This window comes from Canis lupus, chromosome 38 (genome assembly GCF_003254725.2).
Source record: "Canis lupus dingo isolate Sandy chromosome 38, ASM325472v2, whole genome shotgun sequence".
Classification (NCBI taxonomy): Eukaryota; Metazoa; Chordata; class Mammalia; order Carnivora; family Canidae; genus Canis; species Canis lupus.
In genome coordinates, this window is record NC_064280.1 from 1,322,322 (window position 1) to 1,344,941 (window position 22,620).

Here is a 22,620-nt window from a genome sequence, read left to right on the forward strand (position 1 = left end):
AGCTGGACAGGTTCGTAGGTTTCCTAGAATTCCTGCCCACCAGCTTGCCTTGGGGGCCAGACTCACCCGGACACCGGGACGCTCTGAGGGGACCTCGGACACCATGTTGAGGTTGGATACGTCACTGTTGGTGATAGCCGGGCGTTTTCCACCTGCTTTATTGGACATGTCCAAGGCCGATCTGATTTCAGGTTGACCAAAAGAGAAGAAAGAGACTAGTCAAAATCCAGAAAGAACAGAAAGGCCCCATCCGCATTCCCCACCCTGCCACCCACTGTTCCAGCATCAGCACAAAATTAGATCCCCTAAGTGCTATCAAGACATCACCTCAGCTGTTCCCACCACTCTTCTGTAACCACATGCCGGTAATCTTGGACATTTTCCTTTCTTTCTTGTAAATTAAAAAAAAAAAAAAAAAACTAGACCTCAGGACTCTGGAACTCCTTTTCCTTCTAGCTGAAAAGCTACAATGGCTCAGTGGACTATGGGAGTCATTTAATTATCTTTTTTTTCCCCTTTCATTCACTGAGCCAAAATACACAGTGAGAGGAATTCTCATTTGGCTCTCAGGGCTCTATCAGCTTCCCTCAGCACTTCCTTCAAAGGCCCCTGGGTGATGGGCCCATCTCAGACCTGTCTGTCTTCCCAGCGCAACCTGTGGGAGGCACCAGCCTGAGATGTGGGAGATACTAGGAAAAGTAGGTGAGGCAATGGAGCTAGATGACCCTCAGGAGCTTCCATTTCTCAGGACTGGGGTTAGAGACCCTAAGTCCCTCTGCTCTCCATCAGGTCCCTTCCTTTCCCAGCTGCAAAGTGGGAGGAGGGGGGTGGAGTAGGCAGCGAAGGGTGGAAAGGTCAAGCAGCTCACAGGGGCAGACATACGTTTTTAGGTTAAATTTTTTGTTTTCTTCTGGGACCTGGCCAGTCACTGGGTGTAGAAATGTGTTCCGTCTTTCATTGTGGCTGTGGAGGCAAAGAACAGACAGAAGTTGTGATAAAGATCCTCTTCCTTCTCCAAGAGGTACAAGGCAAAGGGTAGGCAGGCCCTGGGCAGTGGCGGGGAGGGGTGACCCCGTAGAACATGGTCCCTCGGTTCCTCTGCCATCCAGGAGAGGCAGGCCGGAGGGCTGGGCTGTAAAAAAGCTGCTGCGGTTGGTGGGGGGTTGGAAAGACACCTTTCACTAGTCCGTGCTAACTGCAGATAGAGAATGGAAATAAGCCCCACTTAACCCCTTCAGTGGTGACAGTGCGCATGAGTGGGTGGGGGTGGGTGCCTCCAGCAGCCAAGACTTCCTGTGTGGCAGGTTCTCTCCAGGGACAGCTCCTGCCAGTGCTCCACATAAAAACTGCTCACTCATTATTTGCTGAAAGAATTCTCTTGTGACCTTGGACTCCTTCTATTTTACGTAGCATCTCTTTCTTTAAGGAAAACCAGAGATCCAGAAACTCCATCCCCGAGCCTGGGCTGGGGCCCCATTCTTATTCCGAGTCCAGGCTTTCTGCGTCTAAGGGGCTGGAATGTAGCTGAGACCTCAGGGCCTGTTGGGCACTGAGGTTAGTGCCGGCTCAACAGTCAGATCTAATTAAGGGATGCTGTGGCCTGGGAGTGGGGTGGGTGCCGGGAGGACAGCCTGCCAGGAAGCAGGGTCTGTGCAGAGGCAGATGCGGAGCAGAGTCATGGATGTGCCTTTGGGAAGTCCTGCTGTGGCTCTCTGGCTGGCTGAATGTCAGGCTAGTTTCCCGGTGGCTTTGGGGGGAGATAGGGGAGGAAGGGTAGTAGATAGAACTAGGACGGGGGCTGGTGCCGTGGGTCTAAGCCACAAATGGCAGCCATTTGAGATGGATTCTGCAAGCAGGTGACCACTTGGCAAGTGTGTTGTAGGATTCCAGCATCCAGCCAGTGGAGGGGCTGGATGGGTTTTAAGGTCCTCTTTACACATCTCTCTCCAGAGACAGGGAGAGCCCACAGCAGGCTGAATCCACCCTTAGAGGCAGGCGCCTGGACAGAGCCTGCTGAGGCCACGCCAAGCTCGGGGGTCCTAACACCAGGCCACTTGAGCTCTCCTACAACGAACAGCCAGGGTTGCTTGGCAGGTGGCACACCAGCTGCCGCCAAGGAAAGCGAGCCTCCAGGCCTGGGCTCTACCTCCAGCACGTTGCTAACCTACTCCCCACTTCCCAAACTTTATTTCCTCCTCCCTCTGACAGGGATGCTCTCTTTAACTTAACTGCAGGGCATCTTTGCAAGAAATGGTAGCTGTTTCCAGTCCTCCCCATCCCTGGCTCTCCCCCTTGCTGGGGGTGAGCAGTCTGTGAAAATAAGGTGCTCAAGGTGCCAACATCTCTGCTTTTCCCGGTGGCACAGAGCGCCTGCTCCCCACCTCCCACGTCCACCCCCCGAGTCCCCTTCTGCTCTACATGTTCCTGTGCTAACTGCTGGAACCTTCCCCACAGGCACTGGTATAGACAGACAGACAGACACACACACACAGAGGCACACACACAATCTGCTGTCAGCCGGCACAGGTCTCTCAAGGTACAGCGAATTCTTCCCTGCCCCAGACTCTCCTACCCAGCAACCCCTACAAATGACGTCCTCTCTCCATCCCGGCACTACCAATTTCAAAATAGCTTCCCCTTCACAAGCACTGCAATGCAGCAGCCATTGACCTAACTCTTCTCCCTTCTCCAGGTCAGGCCCGGCAGGGCCCTCACTCCGAAGCCCCCAGCCCAACGAGCTGCCCCCCACCTGCTCGCTGAATGCCGCTCACAGTCCGCTGAAGAAATCCCTACCTGACCCGACGATCAGCCCGAAACTTCAACATCCTTTTGGCAGCTCTGTTCCCTGTTCGGCAGCCTCAGAGGACCTGCCAGCCACCCTGCTCCTACCATCCCTCCGAGAAGTAAGTCCTCCTCCGGTCTGGGTGCCCCAGCTCAGGGCGTGAGGCGGGCACTGCTGGATCCCCCTCCTCCTGGCTCTGGTGCCGGTGGGGGGGGATCTCCCCAGGTGGTGGGGGGGGGTGCCCAGGTGTCCTGGGGAGGGCCTGTGGCTTCCTAGCATCCAGCGCCAGTGCTGCCGTCTGAGTGCTGGAGGCAGAATAAGTGAGCAAGGATGAAATCCTCCCGGTTCAGGTCCCCGAGGAGAAAATGCTGAAATGGAGAGGCGGGCGTGCGCGGAGCAGGTGTACACCTTCCAGGTAGCCCGACCTCACTGAGCCGAGGACACAGAGTAGCTGGGCGGGCAGAGCAGGCTGGGGCCGCATTCCCACGGGCACGCGGACGCCCAGCCAGCCCGACCCGCAGGAAGGCGGACTCCCTGCCCCCTGGCCCCGCAGCCCGGAACACGGGCCTCTCGGAGCCCCTTCTGCTCCTGTGGGCACAGGGCTTAGAGGAGGCTCCCGGTGCATGCCGTGTCGTCGCTGCTGCCGCCGCTGCCTGGAAGCTGGGGTGAACTTTCTACGCTCCTCTGAGCTTGCCCAGACTTCTGTGCAGACAGGGCGCAGCGAGCGGGCCTCTGGGCCTCTGTGCGGCGTCCCCCGCCGCTCCCTGAAGACGCAGCGCCTGCGGGGCGTGTGGTGCACACGGGCGTGGGCGCCGTGGAACCCGAGCTGGTGGCAAGGACCCGGCTTCTTGGCTCTGGTGAACGGAAAGGAAAGCTTCCCCCCGAAGCTTGTGATGAAGAGGGCATCAGACAGGGTCAGAGGGGCACCGTGTGTCTACTTCTGAAAATCTTCCCAGATGCCATCTGATAAGTCCCAGCCGCCGTCAGACCCGCTCGGGGCCCAGGAGGTCTGCATCGCGGCGCCGTTCCCTGAACCCCCCGTGGCGGAAGACAGTCAGGTCTCCCCCTTTCCTGGGGAAAGGGGCCCCTGTGGCGTGGGGCCTTCTGAAGGTCACCGTGTCTCCCGCCCTCTGCCTCCAGGCAAGTTCAGTCTGCAATCCATCTCTTACAAAGGCTTCCAGCCAAGGAGGCTCCGGACCCGCCGTGACCTTCTGCTGCCAGGATGTGCTGTTTTGAAATCAAATGTCAGCCCCTCTGGCTTTCCGTCTCGTTCCATTTCTGTCTTCAGGTGACAGGATCCTTCCTGGCCCACATGGTTCTTTACAGCAGCACCAGGCAGCCTGTTGTCATCGTAGCCTGTCATGATGTCACAACAGACACCGAAAGGGAAGGGCTAATCTAATTTCTTGGATTGAGGTCAGAACTCAGCCAGAGAACAGAGCAATCGGTGAATGGAGAAGCGAATGGACCACATGGCTACCGGACCCTGAGGAGCCCAGCTGCTTGGATGGAGCTGGCGTCAACAGCTGCTGCTACTTAAGTAGCGAATCCTAAACCCAGACGGTCACCGCGTTCAACCTTTCTGTGGTATTTTTGCACATGGTGACAAGAGGCTTCAGTTGCCAGACCCTACCTCTCCCATTCTCCGTCCGATTACCCAAGCCCCGCTATGGTTATGGGCATTGGGCTCATGCCCAGGGCTGATGCCACCCTGAGGTCTCCGCCTGTGCACAAGAGGTGCCTAACAAATATTTGTTGAATCAAGGAGTGAATGAACAAACAAAGAAGCTCACCAGGCTCTGACTTCGTTTTAGCCACCTGCATTTGGAGTTCGACGCTCTATTACCAAGAGCTTCTCTATCTGTGTCTTCTCTTAAAATTAATTACTTCCTCTCCGCGAGAGAAGCTCTGTTTCTGCCCCCTCGCCCCCTCACTCAGCTCCCCTGCCTGGCTCCCTCTTGAATATATAGCTTGGCTTTGATCCATCTTCATTAGGAGAGGAAGAAAATTAAGCTCATATGCACAGGAGGAGGGGGTGGGGGTGCACTGGGAAAATGAGTTTTCTTCCTCTAGAAGGCAAAAATACCCCCTTTCTTTTCCAGCTGAGCTCAGGGGCCTCCCACAGGCTTTGCTTAAGTTGTAAGTTAAATTACCCCTCCCATGCTCAGTGAAATCCGTGCACGCAGGAGGGATGAAGGCTGGGGGCTCCCCCTGCTTGGTGAGCGCTCAGAAGCCCTCAGGGTTCAGGCAGGCAGGATGCCCAGCTGGGGTTCTTTTCTTTCACCACTAAACTGCACAGAATTGACAGGCTTTCGTTTTAGGTGAGACGTCAGGAGGAATTTACCAGTTAAAAAGGAAAACAAGGCTAGGTAACAAGTTTTCTTCACCCTTCTTTCCTTTTCCGGGGGTGGGGGGTGGAATGTCAAGGTCTCCATTTCTCAGGGACAAATGGTTACAAACTCATCTCCAGGTGGACCTCCTGAATTCACCCGTAAAGGGGGAGCATCTCAAGCAGTAGAGGAGATTTTGTGCGGAAGCAGGGACAGCCTGCTGGGTCACCCACTAGGTGGTCACCATATCTGCTGTATCTAAGAAGGTGGCCTCAATGGCAGTGCCATCAGTGAAGGGAGAATTTGGCAAAACCAGGCTTTCAGTCGAAGACCCACCATGAATTAGCAGTGTGACGTGACTTCTTTGGTTCTTCATTTTCTCAAAGATTGAGGTACCTTCTAATTCTATGAAATAATAGCTGTGAACTTTCAAAATGTGAAATATTTCATGCATAAGAGATAATGGCTATGACTATTTTGCTTAAAAAAAAAGAAATCAAGACATATGCCAGGTGCCGGAGCTAGAAAATGGAAAACACACCTAAGAAGGCCACATATGGGGCAGGGGTTGTGCATGCGGGGCGGAAGGGGGCCGGCATTCCAGAAGTGCCAATGCCAATCAATTACAAAGAACAGAGGCCAATCCTACCCACTTTGCAAGCATCCCTCTCTGTATCTAGTCAAGGCTTTCCTACTTCCAGATACAGTCGCCTTTAGGTCCTAGTGACAGCCTCACCACAGAGATAACCAAGTAGTGATCTGTCTCCAAACATCCTCCCCAAGAATCAGCATGTACCTGGAGGGCTACCTGGCACTACGCAGTCAAAAGCAGCAAATGTGAAACAAAACAAGACACAAAAGCAGCAAATTCAGCCCGAGTCTTCATGACCCCTCGCAGGGCATGCGTGTTTGCACACCCAGGCTGGACACCTGGAGCTCCACCGCGATAGACACTGAACAACTAGGAAAATACACTCCACTCCTCCTGCCCTCTGGGCGCCTCCTGATTATCTGCCCTCCGCCGAGATGCTTCATTTCCATAGCTCCTGAGAATCTGCTGACAGAGAATTAGCCCTGGCAAGGCTTCCCTATCCTGAGAGCACTTTGGCTTCTGGCATCACAGCTCACTTGGTGGGGAAAGGACACGGGGCCAGTGGGAAGGAGGGCTGCCTGTGGCTCATCCCTCCCACTTCCTTCTTTCCCCCAGCTAGCAAATTCCAAGCAAGACTATGTGTCCTCCAGAGAGGACCGCTGCTGCTGACAGAGGTGGGGAAAGTAGGGAGAGGCTTGGCTCCTGCTCCCCACCTCCCCCTTCAAGGAGCTTTATCTGCTCCAGCATTCTGTTCCAATCAAAACCAGCTCGGCCTGGTTTTCCCACAGTGCTGGTGCGCCTGAATCCCGAAGCTCTCCCCGTCATTCCTAGAGAAAAATACAGCACCCCAGCCAGCTTCTCCCCCCCAAAGTCCCTCTGTCCTCCTGCCGATTGCTGCCACAGAGCAGAGGCCAAAAGCGGTCAGGCCCTGCTGGCACTTCTGGGTGTCTGCAGGGGAGAAGGAGCCCCTCCACCCGGTGGCTTTCCACGTGCTGCCCGCAGGGCCAAAATGCCAGTCATGGCAGCTCTGGAGACCCGGCTGCCAGCCGTACATCCGTGCTGCTTCTCTCCTCTCCTCTCTGCCCTTGCACCCTCCCCCTCCCATGCCACGGTAATTTCCAAAATGCCAAGAACAGGGTGTTCTCCCCCAGGCAAGCTTGGGATGTCCTACAATGCTAGGCCATGGGGCTGAGTGTCCAGGCGGGAAGACTTGTGCTACCCTCTTTCCTGCTTAACTCTGCCTATCTTCACAACCCCCATCCCCACCCCCAAAGAGCCCAAAGTCATTTTCCTTACCTAGTATGGCCAGTTACGGGGTGCTGGGGGGACATCTACCAGAGCTTGGCCCCTACCTCACTCAGAAAGCAGACGAGCTGGCTCAGTAGCCAAGGGATGGAGATGGCGAATCAGGGCACCAGAGCCCAGTTTCCTCCCTTCCCCACTGTGTCCTCTGGTCTCTCTTCGTATCACCTGCCAGTCCTTGCCCTGGGCCTGGAAAGTAGCCTCGAACAGCAGGGTAAGGGTAGTACTCGTGTGTACTCTTTAGTCTGGGTCACAGTTCACCGTGTGTGTGTGTGTGTGTGCGCGCGCGTGCGGGCACGTGTATGTGTGTGGAGCTGAGCGGGCGGTGGTGAATATCACTTGGGAACCTCACGGGGACTCTGTGCCGATCTTGTACCCCAGCTTGGATAATCTTATCTTCACACTATTTCAATTTGTGGGATTCCACTTGCCTTCTGAAAATTGAAGATAAGCAGGACGGATACTCGGCATAGCCATGCCCATTATTAACATGTTGAGATTCTTCCTTTTTGTTGGTAAAGAGCTGCTCTGTCAAGCCTCTCAAGCGGCCTCCTGCCCACCCTCTCCCCCATGGAGATCGGGGTACCACTGGGCCCTCTGGGAGGCCAGGCTTGTCTCCTTTCTGGTGGATGAAGAATTGCTGAAATATCTTTCCTGGGATGGCCATGCATTAACTGCCAGAGCACCGACAGCTCTTCCAAATGTGCAGAACTGTGATTCTGGGAAGGAAATGAAGGAAGCACTAATGTTCTGACTCCATCTTTACTTCCTCTCTACTTCCTGAGTGGCCCCAGCTAAGCTAGATGGGAGCAGGGGGAAGGCACCAAGCTCTCCTCTCGGCCTCCAAGTGTCCTGCTCCCAGCAGTCAGCAAGGGTCCCAAGAGGTAAAGGGACAGGGCGATAATTAATTACCCCTTCCCCCAGCTCTGAGCTGAATCCCACACCCCTACCCTTCAGAAGCTGAGGCGGCCCAGCTGTCTGCTTCCAGGCCTCTGCAAGGTCACTGGAACCAGCTTTCTTCATTCCTAGCTCAGCAGACTTGGTTCTGGTGTCCCACCGAGAGCAGTCCCAGCCCAGCCCAGCCCAGCCCACCCCAAGGGAAAGAATTTCACAAAGTAAGTGCTCAGACAGCAATGCAACCAGGCTGACGGCCCTCCTTCCACACCCTCAAAAGCTACAAATGCCTTCTCGGTTGCCAATGCGGCAATTTGCAAGGGTCAAGTTGTTTGGCACCTCAGCTACCTTGTTTTAACAATGAAACAATGGCCCTAAGTATGCCTTACATAGTGAACAACACAGATGAACAAAGGGGAATGGAACAAAGGGAAAACATTAAGCTCACGTAGTCTGGTCCTCACACTGGGAGGAAGGCAAGACCCATTTTAGAGTCAGGGTAACTGAGGTCCGTTGCCCCAAGTATAGCGACAGGAGAGAGAAGACAAAGTTCCTGCTATTTGTCCCACCTGAGTTCCTGGTCTCTAAGAAAGAAGAGGGAGAGAGCTTCATGATTCAGAAGGTAGACAGCCAGCTCCACCTGGCTGGCTGCAAAAACACAGGGATGGAAACCACAGACTCTCTCACTCATAACCCTGTGGGGACTGTGTGTGACGTGGAGTGGGGGCACCCATACACGTTAGTCTGACAGCACCTGCCTAGGCACAGAGCTCCGGAAGGGCAGCCACATACACACTGTGCACCGCCTGGGCCTTCCCTGTTGCCCTACCCCGGCCAGCACCTCGTGCACCATTAAGAGCAGAAGGGGTGGGGGGATCCCTGGGTGGCGCAGTGGTTTAGCGCCTGCCTTTGGCCCAGGGTGCGATCCTGGAGACCCGGGATCGAATCCCACGTCGGGCCCCCTGCATGGAGCCTGCTTCTCCCTCTCCCTGTGTCTCTGCCTCTCTCTCTCTCTCACTGGGTGCCTATCATAAATAAATAAAAATTAAAAAAAAAAAAAGAGCAGAAGGGCTGTTTGGGGAAGCAGTAGCAGAGGCAGGCCCAGGGTCCCGCCACAGTGGTGGGAGCACAGGTGCCGTTCTGCTTTGGGATATTGAATTGTGAGTGAGAGGCAGGAGGGCTCAGCTTCAAATCTCTCTTGCTGGGGGATGTGAAGGCAGGTTCCATCTGCTCTGCGGCCCCTCCCAACTGGCCAGCCGACTCTGATAAGAGTCTATGAAGCAGGGGCTTTGTCTGGGGAAGAGGAGAGCAATAAATCAATGGGAACAGAAGAGCAGGAGCCGGGACAACCGCTTCTGGGGGAAGGAGCGCCCCACCTCAGGAAGTCACATGAGCAAGGGGGCAAAGGCAGGTGGGATGACAGCAGAACTCTAGTGTTAGTATTGCCCCTCACCTGCTCTGGGGTGTGGGGGGAACCGTGTCTGTGCCTGCCCTCCAGGGAGGTCTCAGCTGCTCATCTCTCCTAGACTGGGAGTAATGGGCATGTGAGACACAGATGGATTATGGGAAATTCTCAACACCTCCTTCAACCAGGAGCGAGGAGTCTGGAACTTGCCATGTACTTGGGGAGTTTGCCAAGGCTCTGAGGGCAGAGGAATCTCCTCAGATTGCTGGCTGCTGTAGGGAGGATCCAAAGGGAGTTGGGAACACAGGCCACCCCTGGAACCAGCCAGAAAACGGCTGTCCCTGGGGAAAGCCATTGCTGTCTTCCCCATCCCACCTCCCCCCAACTCTGTGGATCAACGACAACTGTAGCCAATTGCCCTGCCATCCCAGGGAAGGAAAGTGAGGAGACAAAGAATGGACAGAGTGTGCAATAGCCTTAAGGAAAAGGCTGAGAGCAGTGGTGTCAGAGTTCAGAGTCTCTGTGGCTGGCCAGTACTGATCACTTTACCTTTCTGGGTCTTAGTTTCGCCCTCTGGAACATGGAGTGATACTAGAGTGGTTGGGTTAAACAAGATCACAAACATAAGGCACAGAGGAAAATGCTCAGCACATAATAGCTGCTCAGCAAATAGCTGATGTTATAATTATTAATAAAATAAAGGAAATCACTTAAGAGTGTTATTCCAAAGCCGTGCCATCTAACTCAGGAGCCGCGAGTCCTAGGTGGCTATCTACATTTTAAGTCATGAAAATGAAATAAAATTAAAATTTCAGTTCCTCAGTCATGCTAGCCCCATCTCACTGTGTGGCTGGACAGTCTAGTCGCTGGGGCAACCACCCTGGGCAGGACAGTGACAGTGCACTCTGCCACTGTGTAACAGTCACTGGACAGTGTGGGGCTATTTTTTGACTGCCTGAAACATTTACTTCCAAACCAGTTTGTCCATCTACCCACTGATATGTGCTCAGGGGTCCTCAGGGTCCTCAGGGGATACAGACACCCTTCTAGTCCTCAGCTAAACCAAAAATAAAGGGAAATCAGCAGCCGCCAACAACAAAGTTAAACATTTTAAATCAAATGATACATTTCAAAGTCCCACCAAAATTAATTTGGATAACCCATCAATTTTAAATCATAAGCATCAAGACTCCACTTCAAGGTTTGAGAATGTTCTTACTGACAGCCCTGTTGGGGGCAGGCTTGTGGAGCCTTGGGAGAAGGTTACACCGCAGCACCAGCTGATGGGGAGAAGAGAGGTGGCAAACTGTTCCTCCCCTGCCTTCCTTTTCCTTCGTGGACTGGCCAACTCCTGGCAGAGGCCAGAGGGAAGATGAGGAACGAGGTTGTCTGCAGGGTCTGCAGGGTCCTCTAGTCTAGAGCAAGGAAGAGCAGTCACGTGGAGAAAAGCTGGAGGGGCTGCCGCCAAGGACTGCGGGTGGGCGTGGGAGTCTGCCTTCCCCTCTACCTGCACCTCCTCGCCCCCCAGCCCAGCACCCAGACCTGGAGCCTGTGGTGATCGCAGGGCAACAATCTGTTCCCAAGCAAACAGCACATGAAGCAGGTGCCAGAGTGCCTTCATCAATCACCCAGGCTGAGAGAAGGGAGGAAGATCGCAGAGGCACTCCTAGGCCTAGACCCCAGCCCAGGGCCCAGGTAAGGCCTGCAGAGGAAAGGGAAGAGGGAGACAGGAAGGAAGGATTCAGGTCAGGGACACTGCTGTCCCCACCCTTGTTCCCCTGCCAGGCAATAGCCCTGAAGGAAGACTAGGCCGGAAGCTGCAACAAGGAAAAACAGAATGGTTTGGAGAGGGGAGTGGAGAGAAGGGGAGCGAGAAGGATGCTGTGCTGGTCCTGGCCAGGACAGGAGCCGTCTTGGTAAGTGACACCTGAGTAACAGGTGAGTCTGCCTACACCTGTTGGAGCATGTGAGCAACTATGCTGCTGTTGCAACTTCTGGCTGGGCCTGGGGATAGCACAGCCTACATAATTCACCTGGCCTGGAACAAAATAAAAATGTACAGCCCCTTGTTCAAAAATTATGAATGTCAGGATGGCAACAGCAGAGCATTAAACCAAGCTCTTCGGAGCTTGTGGGGTGACTGTGCAGGTTGCATGCCCAGGAAGCCCTCCTTGCCTGGGAATGCCAGTTCCTCTGTGTGTCTCCCCTTGGGAACATGAGCATGGAAGGTGGCCCAGACCCATGTATGGCTTACTCTTTCAGTACAGGACAGAACACAAGTGGCCCCACTCCTCCCATTCCTACTTCCCCCCTTTCTTGGCTCACATGCCCAGAAACTTGGCTGCTTTTGCTCTTGCCCTTCTGGGTCCCAGGCCTGGCCCCTCCCTCTTATTGTGCCTGGTTTCTGTTTGCCTCTAGGCAGCCCAGCCAGAGGCAGTGACCAGCAGAAAGCCGCCAGGGGGTTGGGTTAGCCTTATCTCTCAAATCTGCCTTCAAGACGGGCACAGGGAGTGCTCTGTTCCTACCCAACAAACCCCTCCAGGGCCACCTAACATCATCATTATGTCCGCAAACCTTTTTCATCCCAAGAAAGAGGCCGGGGACAGAAAGCGCTCCTGGCTAAGTGGGGGTAAAGGCAACATTTCTGCATTGGAGACAGATCAGGCTTTCATTTTTTGTCATATGTGCATGTGTGAGTGTATACACACACGTGCACACGCGCGCACGCGCACATACACACACCACCCTCAGCTGAAAAAAGTCCATCTAACCCCTCCAGCAAAACCCAGGAGCTCTGGTCCACACTCCCTGTGCCCTTGTCAGGAGGAGGTGCCTGGGTCAAAGAACACACGTTTTGGAAACTGAGAGAAGGATCGACCTGAATAGGAAGTTGAGAGAAAGGCAACAAGAGACACCTGAACCCGAAAGACTGGTGTTCTTTTTCTGGATTTGTCTGGCTCCCAAATGACAAACTCTGTCTTCTTAATGACTTAAGAGCCACCCACCCCACCCCACCCCCATTGCCAACTCTCTGCACCACCTCCCATCCCTGCCTTCCGCCTCTCCACACCTGATGCTGAGTAAAAAGGATGGAAGGCGAGCCACAGCTATCCCGGCCTCTTTGGCTGGGCCCCCTCTGCCTCCCCTCCTGCCAGTCCCCAGAAATCAGCCTGCCAGAAGCCCACGGCACTTCTGCCCAGGGCTCCTGAGCCCCTCTCTGGAGACAATGGCTCAGAGAGGGAGGAAGAGCAGCCGCTCCAGCTCTGTGTGCAGGGTGGCCACAGGAAACCATTGTCTCGGCACCAGGACAGACAATGCTTAGTATCTCCAGCTTCTGTGCCAAGTGGCTCGCCCTCTTGGACTACCACCGCCCTCAGCACTTCCTTCTAATAGCACGATACGAAATCTGGCCCCTAGCTGAGGATTTGTATCCAGTTGTAACAAAAGCCCGCTTTACCTGATGGAGTGGGTGTACCTAGTGTCCCCTTACCTGTTCCAGAGCCTCCCAGACAGTCAGCGGACAGATAACCACTCACTCGCTGGCTCTTCGCCTTAGCCGTCCCCTCTGCTTGCTCTTGCCCTGACTCCTTTCACACTCAGGAATAGGGAAAAGGTTTCCTTTAATGCTTACCAGGTCCCTGGTGGGTAGCAATCATTAACAGCCACACAGGCCGACTGGCCTTAACCCCTTCAGTGCTGGGTTGGCTCAAGCTGGCTGATGGACAGCGCTGTCCCCTCTTCCCAGCCCCAGGCAAGTGGCAACTCCAGCTTGAGGCACCCACCTGAGTAATGCCGGCCTCCCATGTGGGGAGCGAGAGCCCTCTAGTCCCACCCAGGCTTGCCCCGCCTGATTGGAGCACACCCGCAACCTGAGGCGCTCGGCTCTGGCATGGTGCCCAATTGGATGAGCCCACATTATGAAATATTTGCCTGGCAGGCCAATGGAGGAGCCAGGATTGGGGGAAGGGACGATATTTTTATTTATTCCTGGAGGAAGGAGAACAGACAAAGGTAGTCCAAGGCATCCCTCGCCCTGGGACGGGAAGCGGTGGGAAGGTGGTTTCAGGTGGATGCACGCACCTCCAGCTTCTCTGCCGGGGTACAGTGAACAATCCTTGAAGGCTTCTAGGCATTTCAGCCCCTGGCTGTCTAGCTACAGGGTTTCTTTGCCTTCGTAATTCCCGGCCTCACTCAGGAGTTTGGAGAGTGGAACCAGGAGTTGAATAGAAACCAAGAAATGAAACACCTTGACAGGCAAAGGGTTGTTTGTATCTACATAAACAATGCCAGCCACAGGTGGTCTTCTTTATATGTCTGAGGTGCAGAAACTGTGTTCTGTTGTGTGTGTGTTTTGTTTTTGTTTTTTTGCATCTTTAGAGGATGCAGATGAAAGGTGGGCAGGAATAAGTAGAGATAAATCTCCTCTTTATTCCTTTAAAAATAGGCTTCTGATTTGGGGAAATCTAAATCCAGCATAAAAGTACCTACATGTAGGACACATGCAAATCTATGTAGATATGTGCAAATGAGCAGCTCCAGGCTCTTCAGAATAAGTCCTTGCCAGGGTCTTTCTAGTTTGAGCAAGAAACCAGGTAATCTCAAAACTTTATGAAGCTTATCAGAGCATCTTACTAGAGCATAAAGATATCAGTAGAGAGGACATCAAGAACTCAACAAACATATTTATTGAACATTTACTACATGTCAGTCCTTTGAATACGGCCTATTAGGGTTTTAAAAACATGATCGTAAATATATAGGATACAGGAGAATGCAAGTGCCCGCCCCCTGCACACCCACCATTAATATCCCCTTCGCCTTTTAGGCCCCAGTGGGTAAGCTGGCTGCTCCACCCCTTGCCAGCCTAGGTCTAGTAGCTGGCACCTCCTCCTTATCACCCCTGGTTCCTGTTTGTCTATCAGTAGCCCAGCCACTGTGGCTCTGGACCCTGGCTTACACCAGCCCTAGGGCCTTATCTTATCTCCCAGCAGCCTGATGGCTAGTTGGCCCTAGTCTCTTAAAGGGGCTGTGCTGCATTCCCACTTCCTCTGACCTTAAGAATACCCCCAGCAATCTAGGAGAGCACTGCGGAAGGTCAGATTCACCACAGTGCCCCCTCCTCGCACACCCTTTTAAGGCCAGGTCTGGCTGTAATGGAATGACTAATTGACCTAAAACAGGGAAAGATGCTGATGTTGTTACATGCTTCTTTAAGTGCTTATCATATGTAAATGGCTAGCACCTCAGTGTTTCCAGGCTCCTGTTCTGTTAAACTGAGTTTTTAGAAGTGGGGAGGGGTTCCATATACGAAGTCAATTTATTTTTATTTTTAAGATTTATTTATTTATTTATTTATTCAGAGAGAGCGAAAGAGAGGCAGAGACACAGGCAGAGAGAGAGAAGCAGGCTCCGTGCAGGCAGCCCGACATGGGACTCGATCCTAGGTCTCCAGGATCACACCCCAGGCTGCAGGCGGTGCTAAACCGCTGCGCCACTGGGGCTGCCCTATGAAGTCAATTTAGAAAGATCAGTTGTACCTCTATACAGTAGCCGCAAACAATGGAAATCAAAATTTTAAAAACATTAGTTACAATAGAATTAAAAATATGAACTATTAATACATTCGACAAAAGATGTTCAAGATCTATATACAAAAAGTTATAAAACAATGCTGAGAGAAATTAAATAAAATATAAGTAACAGGAGATATATAATGTTTGCATGGATCAGAAGACTCCATATTGCTAGGATATTGATTCTCCCTATATTTTTGTATTTTTCTATTGCGTTGAATCTACATAATCTTATAAGTTCTTTGTAAACATTGACAAGCTGATTCTGAAATTCATATAGAAATGCAAGGGACCTATAATAACTAAAAAACTTTCAAAAAGAAATACAAAGTTAGGGGCGCCTGGCTAGCTCAGTCGCTAAGTATGCGACTCTTGATCTTAGGGTTATGAGTTTGAGCCCTATGTTGGCTGTAGGGACTATTTAAAAGTAAAATATTTTTTTAAAAGTAGAAAGTTAGAAGTCTTAGACTCTCTGGCTTCAAGACTTATTATAGGAGCATCTGGGTGGCTCAGCGGTTGAGTGCCTGCCTTCAACGCAGGGTGTGATTCTGGAGTCCCAGGATCGAGTCCCACATCGGGCTCCCTGCATGGAGCCTGCTTCTCCCTCTGCCTGTGTCTCTACCTCTCTCTCTCTCTCTCATGAATGAATAAATAAATAAAATATTTAAAAAGATATTTAAAATATTTAAAAATATTAAAAAGAATATATGAAGAACTTTTACAACTAAATATTAGGATGGCAAACAACACAATAAAAAAAAAAAAATACGGGCAAGAGATTTAAACACACATCCCACCATGTGGTCCATGAAAAGTCCATGAAAAGACACTCAACATCATTAGTCATTAGGGAAATGCAAATTGAATCCACAATGAAATAACACTACACACACCCACTAGAATAGCTAAAATAAGACAAATCATACCAAGTGTTTGATAAGAATTTAGGTAAACTGAAACACATTCACTGCTGATGAGAATGCTAATGGTACATCCACTTTGGAAAAGTTTGGCAGTTTCTTAAAAAAATTAAACGTATAGTTATCACACAATCCATTGATTCCTAGGTATTTACTCGAAAGAAATGAAAGTGTATGTCCACACAAAGATTGTTCACAAATGTTCATGGCAGCTTGTTTGTAAGAGCCCTAAACTGCAAAAAGCCCTGAATATCCATGAACAGGGGACTACAACATATGTGTTACATCCATACGATGGGATAGGACTTGGCGACAGAAAGAAATGAATTATTGATATACCCAACAGCATAGATGCATCTCAGAATAATTATGTTGAGTGAAAGAAGCCAGACCCCTCAAATAAAACAATGTATACTGTATGATTCCATTATATGAAGTTTAAAAATGGGAATGAATCTGAAGTGACAGCAGATCAGAGGTTTGCGGAGGTGGGGTAGATGGAAGGATTTCAAAGAGGCAGGAAGAAATCAGCGAGTGATGCACACAAGCGTATTATCTTTATTGTGCTTGTCGTTTCATAAAACACATCAAATTTCATCTTTTAAATGTATGATGCAGTTTATTTTGAGCTAATTATACCTCAACAAGTGGAGAAACTTTCATTTGAAATATTAGAACAAAACAAAACAACTCATCACTACTCCTGGGTCCTACGCACTCTGTTTTACATTGTGATGGAATGTGGGCAAGTGTGTGTGGGGGTAGGCGGGGGTTCCAGCTTTGCTAGTGATCTGCTTTAGTCTCACAGAAATGCTGGTTCAAGATTAGGAGGGGCATGAACCCTCAATCAGCCTGCACACCTCTCATGGAGTTAGGCCCAATAACGTGGAAAAGAAAAAAAGAATGCAAAGAAAGAAAAGAAAGAAAAGAAAAGAAAGAAAGAAAGAAAGAAAGAAAGAAAGAAAGAAAGAAAGAAAGAAAGAAAGAAAGAAAGGGCAGATTTGAATACGGTCTTTATAAAAATAAGGATTATTTATTTTATGACAGAGGGAAAATATTAAGTATAACCCTTTACGATTCTCATTGTTATCTCATTTAGTTCTTTTATGGTTTCATGAGGTAGACAGAAAAATATTACCACCTCCCATTTTAACAAAAACCCTAAAGTTCAAGGAGGTAAAGAGTCCTGGCTAAGTTAACCCACCTGTCATATGGCAGGGAAGGCTAGACGCTGGTGGGGTCTTTTAACCTCGGTCCGCAGCTCTTTCCTGTTGCCACAAGACCTGTCCGCAGTGGGGCTGACACCACGCCTGAGTCCCTCCACCCTGGCGCAGCTCCCAGAGTGTGGAACATGGACCAATGTCCCAGTACTCACCCTGGCCCAGGTGCATGCTCTTGGACAGTGTTGAGTTACAGACCTGTAATGGGCTCCCAGGATGGATGAAAATAGGGACAGATATAGGGTCAGAAGAGGAACCACTAAGGGGCACCATGCAGCGTTAAGAGAGAAGAGACTGTTAGAGATGAGAGGATCCAAGGATCTACTTAGATCACACATTTGATGAGAAGGGGGAGGAGGACAACCAAATACCACTCCCAAGGCAGGAAGTCTGGTGGGTGTGGAAGCAGCTGGAAGCTGTTAGAGGGCTCCAGGCCAGCGACCCGGCTGGGCTCCAGGCTTCTGTACCCCTCCTCTCCCTCCTCCTCTCTCTGTGCCCCACCCTCCCTCCCCCGCCACTCTGGCCGGGACATGAGAACAGTGGCTGGCTGGGAGACCCACCTCTCTCTCTTTCCCCCTTGTTCTGAGGACAGGGTGATGGGAAGGGAAAACCTACTCTGCAGGGCAAGGAGGGCACAAAATGCAAGGGGCAGCCAAAAACTCAGTAATCAAGACTGATAATATCTTATTCATGGACTACGCAAGAGAAAAAGCCATGACAAATGACGTATTTTCAGTAAAAAACAGATCCGTATTACTGAATTTCCCTGTTGTCTGAGGCTCCGGTATGGCTTAGAGTGGCACTGCTATTGATCTTGTCTTTAAACTGTTGATATTTTGTTCTTTATGAAATTGTGGCACTAATTTTGATTTTTTAAAAAAATATTGCTCTTGATAATTATTTTGGGCACCGTTAAATGCTTGACCTACGAGGATACTCCCATCCCTGTCCTTTTTTTCTTTTTTTTAAAGATTCATTTTTTATTTATGATAGACAGAGAGAGAGAGAGAGAGAGAGAGAGAGAGAGAGAGAGGCAGAGACACAGGCAGAGGGAGAAGCAGGCTCCATGCCGGGAGCCCGACGCGGGACTCGATTCCGGGACCCCAGGATCGCGCCCTGGCCAAAGGCAGGCACTAAACCACTGAGCCACCCAGAGATCCCCTCCCATCCCTGTCCTTAGTCAGCACTGCTCCAGGTGAGGCTAGAGGGCATGGGAGGTTGCTGGGAAGACAGGATGAGGCCCAGACAGGGCTAGGAGGGATCTTGCACACTTGAAAAAAACCTCAAGGCATGAATAACAAACAAACAAATAAAAAGCTGAGGAACTGTAGGTTAAAGTGGAGTACAGAGATACGGTCCTAGATCGGATTCTAATGACTTTCTTAGGACAACTGGTAGCATTTAAATACGGACAGTATATTAGGTACTAGCACTGCACCAATGTTAAGGTCTTTAAATTTGTTTATTTGCACTGGGGTTATGCAAGAGAATATCCTTGTTTTTAAAAAGAAGAAGAAAAAAGAAGATGTTGCAGAAGGAAGGGCCAGAGGATAACAGCTGCCTGAGAGCTGCATGAAGCCCACGCCCCTCTCTCTCTAACCTCTCTGGCTCTTATTCCAGGCAGTCCCAGGAAGGAACAGTAGGAAACGGGGTTGGCAGCAAGTCTCGTCCGAAAGACTGGGTATTGGAGAATGGGCTGGACACTTTCCTCCCGAAACAAGGATTAGTTTTGAGTTCCCAAATCCACTCCTCGCCCTCCCCAGGAAGACTTGACAACTGGCACAGAAAAGAAAAGGAAATTGTAACACCTACCCAAGCAGATTCTCTGCTTCCCTTCCCCGAGGTAGGTACTGTGGTCCCGCCTGCAGAGGAGGACCTGAGAGGTCAAGTAAGTGGCCTGGAGCTATGGGTTGAGGAAGCAGGAGAGGAGGGATTACAGCTCAGGACGCCATCCAAAGCTGGCTCCCTTCCCACTTCATGTCAATTGTGCAACTTGAAATTCCCTTCTCATGCATCATCCTACAAACTAATCCTTTAGTTTATTTTTACTGAGTTGAATCTGCATTGGTCCTGAGATTTTTGGCTCTGGAGTCAGACTGCCCCAGTTCCAATCCTGGCTCTACCAGTTACTAAGAGGCTCTGGGCTCAATCTCTCAACCTCCATTGAGGGGCTCAACCTCTCTGTGCTTTCATTCCCCCATCCGTGAAAAAAGGGATGACATACGCATCTACCTCATAGGCTCATCACAGGATTACATGAGATTATACAAGTAGAGAGTTAAGAGAGGCACTGGCACCTACTAAAATGTTCAGTAAATGTTCAGTAATCATTCTTATCTGTGCCTCTGTCTTGGACTGTTCATTTATGGGAAGCAATGGCCTAATTTTGACTGTAAAGCCCCTTAGCACTCGGATACATAAGAATGGAGGCCAAATAATTGCTCTTAGAGAAATTATTCATCAGGATGGCATTTAGCAATTCCTAAATCTAGTTTGTAATGCCTGTAAGTCACTAGGCACCTCAAACCAAGTGATCATCTGCAGGGGTCGCCTGTCCTCCTATCCTTAGGAGTCAGAAAAATCAACACCTAAGAATCTCAAATGGGAGGGAGACCTGCTCCTGGCATACTTTGAACTGGGAGATGGATATTTCTTTTTTCCCTGTGTCATATCATACTTGGAAGTTGAAAAGCAAGTCAGTTCCAGGGATAATGTCACTGGGCAGGAGTTAATTGAGAGGACCCAAGTTCTAGAGCTTGCACTGCACCCACTCAGTGGTACAATGTGGGCAAGTACTTGCCCCTTGGGGCCCACTGGACAGGAGACAGGGAATTGCCTCGCCCTGAAAGTGAATGAGAGGGACAAAAGAGGCCACAGAGACATGAGGATTTCAGGTTCTCTGACAGAGCATATCTCTTGGACTACTTTCCCATCGGGAGCCCTATCCCCATCACAGAGGTTTGGGTTCAGCTAGGGAAGCCCCACAGCACTGGAAGGAACATAGACCAACAGATTATTCATTGAAGGTGCTAAAAAGAGGCAGGCCAACAGCAGGGTGGTCAAAGGTCAAGCAGTAGCTAGGTTTGGTCAAGGATGGTCCTTCTGTCACAAATGCAGAGCTGGAACAGGGCAATTTCCTAACTATAAACAGATACTCGAGAAGCCCCAGAGCACAGACAGGCTTGCGTGGAAATGAGGGTGAGGCACGGGAGACACCAGGAGGAGTACGTCTAGAGGGCGGGGCTGCACGAAGTGGCAGCAAGGGAATGAGAGCAGGTGAGTGTTTCAATGCATGGGGATGCTGGGGCAGAGCGAGCTCTTGTGGGGCCTAAAGCTTATACAATTTGAGGGGGGTCTTCATTTTTTCTAAAGATTTATTCATGTATTTATTTATTTGAGAGAGAGAGAGAGAGAGAGAACGCAGAGGGAGAGGGAGAACAGACTCTTTGCTGAGCAGGGGCTTGATCCCAGGACCCCAGAATCATGACCTGAGCCAAAGGCAGACACTTAACTGACCTAGACACCCAGGTACCCCTGAGGGGTCCTCATTAAGAAAAAGACTACAAATACAAATTATCTTGGCAGGGGCCTGGGACTGAACTGCACAGCTCACAGTAAACTCACCCCCACACCTGTCCCCATCTCTGAGCACTGCACACACTCACTCACCTGTGCTTGCCTGAGCCTTACTGCCTTTGCCTCAGCACTATTTCACTTTCCCTTCAAACCATGCTTTGCCTGACCTGAGTTTTTTCACGGCAGAGAGCGTGAACTAGTGCCCCCACACCTTGGAGTTAAATTCCTCCCCGCCTCTGTGCAATAGGTATCTGGGTTTTGCACCATGCCCCAACCCCCCTCCAATGCGTCGCACCATCAGCACCAAGGACCAAGTCCCTCCCTGCCCCACCAGCTCCACCTTCCCCAAAGGGCTTTGCAGGGGCCCTCCAAGCTGCCAGAAGGGGTGAAACCATAGCCCTCCCCACCGCCTGGCCCCTTGCATTCCAGCCCTGCGCCCAGAGTTTGACCTTCTCTGTGGCTGGCTGCAGATGTGTTCCGTGTTACAGAAATAGCCCAGCCCCTGGGCCCCTGTGGGCCCTCCCTCTGTTGCACGAGGAGACACCCCCACCTCCCAGGCTCCAGGGAGTCAGGCAAGATCAGAGGGAAGTACTCAGTTTTCCCCCTCCCCTCCCACATGCCCCTCACAGAGCACAGCCAAGTGGGGCCTGCCTCCCCCCTGTGCCTTCCAACCCCAGGACTTCTGCTCCAGGTCTGTCATTACAGCAGATGGAAGGGAGAGGTTTAGCAGAGGAAGCCATGAAGGAAAAGGGGTGTAGCGACATGAAAAGAGTATATAATTTGACCCCCGTACAATCTGTCACTTCTCTGAGGTTCATTTGGATAAAAGGCAGCAGCCAGCCAGAAATGGTTCCAAATCCCCTATACCCTGGCCCAAATTCCCGTTGTCTCATGCAAGAGGATGATTTCATAGGCACTGATTCAATCCTAACCTAAACAAGATGGTGGGCATTGGTCTTCCTCATGAGCCCAACATGGAATGAAGGACAATGGATTCAATTACATTATGAATAACTGAATTTAGAAACAGTAATGGGCTTTCCAAATGTGAGGCTTTTTGATGTTGACATCCTAGTGTCTGATGGAAAAATAAAATCTTTTATAAAGGACTTTACTAAAAGGATAGAATTCTACCTATGGGTAAGGTGGGGGCCTGAATGGCCTTCGAGGTTCAGGTTCTATGCCTTTTCCACTTACAGGGAATGGTAGTGACACCACAGCTATGCCCTGGGTTCCTTCAGTCATGGTGCTAGCTACCGACTAGGTACCTACCAGTCTCCATGATCAGGCAGGAAAAGAGCTGAACAAGGGAGGTCAGGGGTGTGTGAAGTCTTCAAGCAAAACTCTTCGAGGCTTGGAGACCCAAGAAGGGTTAACGTGTACCAGAAAGTACACATCCTTTCTAGAAATTGCCCCCACCCCAATACCCACATGGTTACAGTGCTAACAGCTGTGTTCCTAAACTTAACACTACTCTTCATTACACAGGTAGCTGCTACCTGGTCTCAACGCATTTCTCCCCGGGAATGGGAACTGGACTGAGAGAGAAAAGAGATCAGTCCTTCTCCAGGGGACCTGTACACCAGGGAGGTGCTGGAGGCCATCTTTCGTACCCTGTAGACTGACCATGAAACTGAGCAGCCTCTCTGCAGTGAGAGGAAAGACTGAAGTCAGCATAGGGAGGGGAGCAAAACAACATTGTACTTGTGGCACTCATCTTCTTGGTTCTATTTGTTCACGTGACTCAGCCATTTCTCTGACCCTTACAATAAAATCCTCTTTGGGGGGTTAAGCTTCTTTGAGTAGCTTCAGTGGCATGTACTCTGAAGTCCTGATTAATAGCAGAAAGAAGGACAAGATGACTTCTGGAGGACCCAACGTCTCATTAAGTCTGTGCATTTGGTTGGTATGAGGAGAAAAGGAAGGTAAGCAAAGAAGAAGGAAAGAGATTGGGAACCTTGCCCAAGGGTAGCAGAAAACCAGGCCAGCCTGGAGATCAGGTCATCAGAGAGGGCAAGGATGAGAG

General features: G+C 50.8%; 1 protein-coding gene across 23 annotated transcripts in view; it reads right to left on the bottom strand.

Moving 5' to 3' along the window:
- Positions 1 to 22,620, bottom strand: part of PLEKHA6 (pleckstrin homology domain containing A6) — a 140,651-nt gene that overhangs the window by 43,234 nt on the left and 74,797 nt on the right. For 8 of the 23 annotated variants that reach the window (XM_049106883.1, XM_025421179.3, XM_025421173.3 and 5 more), the window contains 2 exons: positions 883 to 963; positions 67 to 181 (listed from right to left, as the gene is read on the bottom strand). In XM_049106883.1, the coding sequence (XP_048962840.1) occupies positions 67 to 181; positions 883 to 963 (196 nt within the window). The other 15 variants (XM_049106887.1, XM_049106890.1, XM_049106888.1 and 12 more) reach the window with 8 other exon arrangements.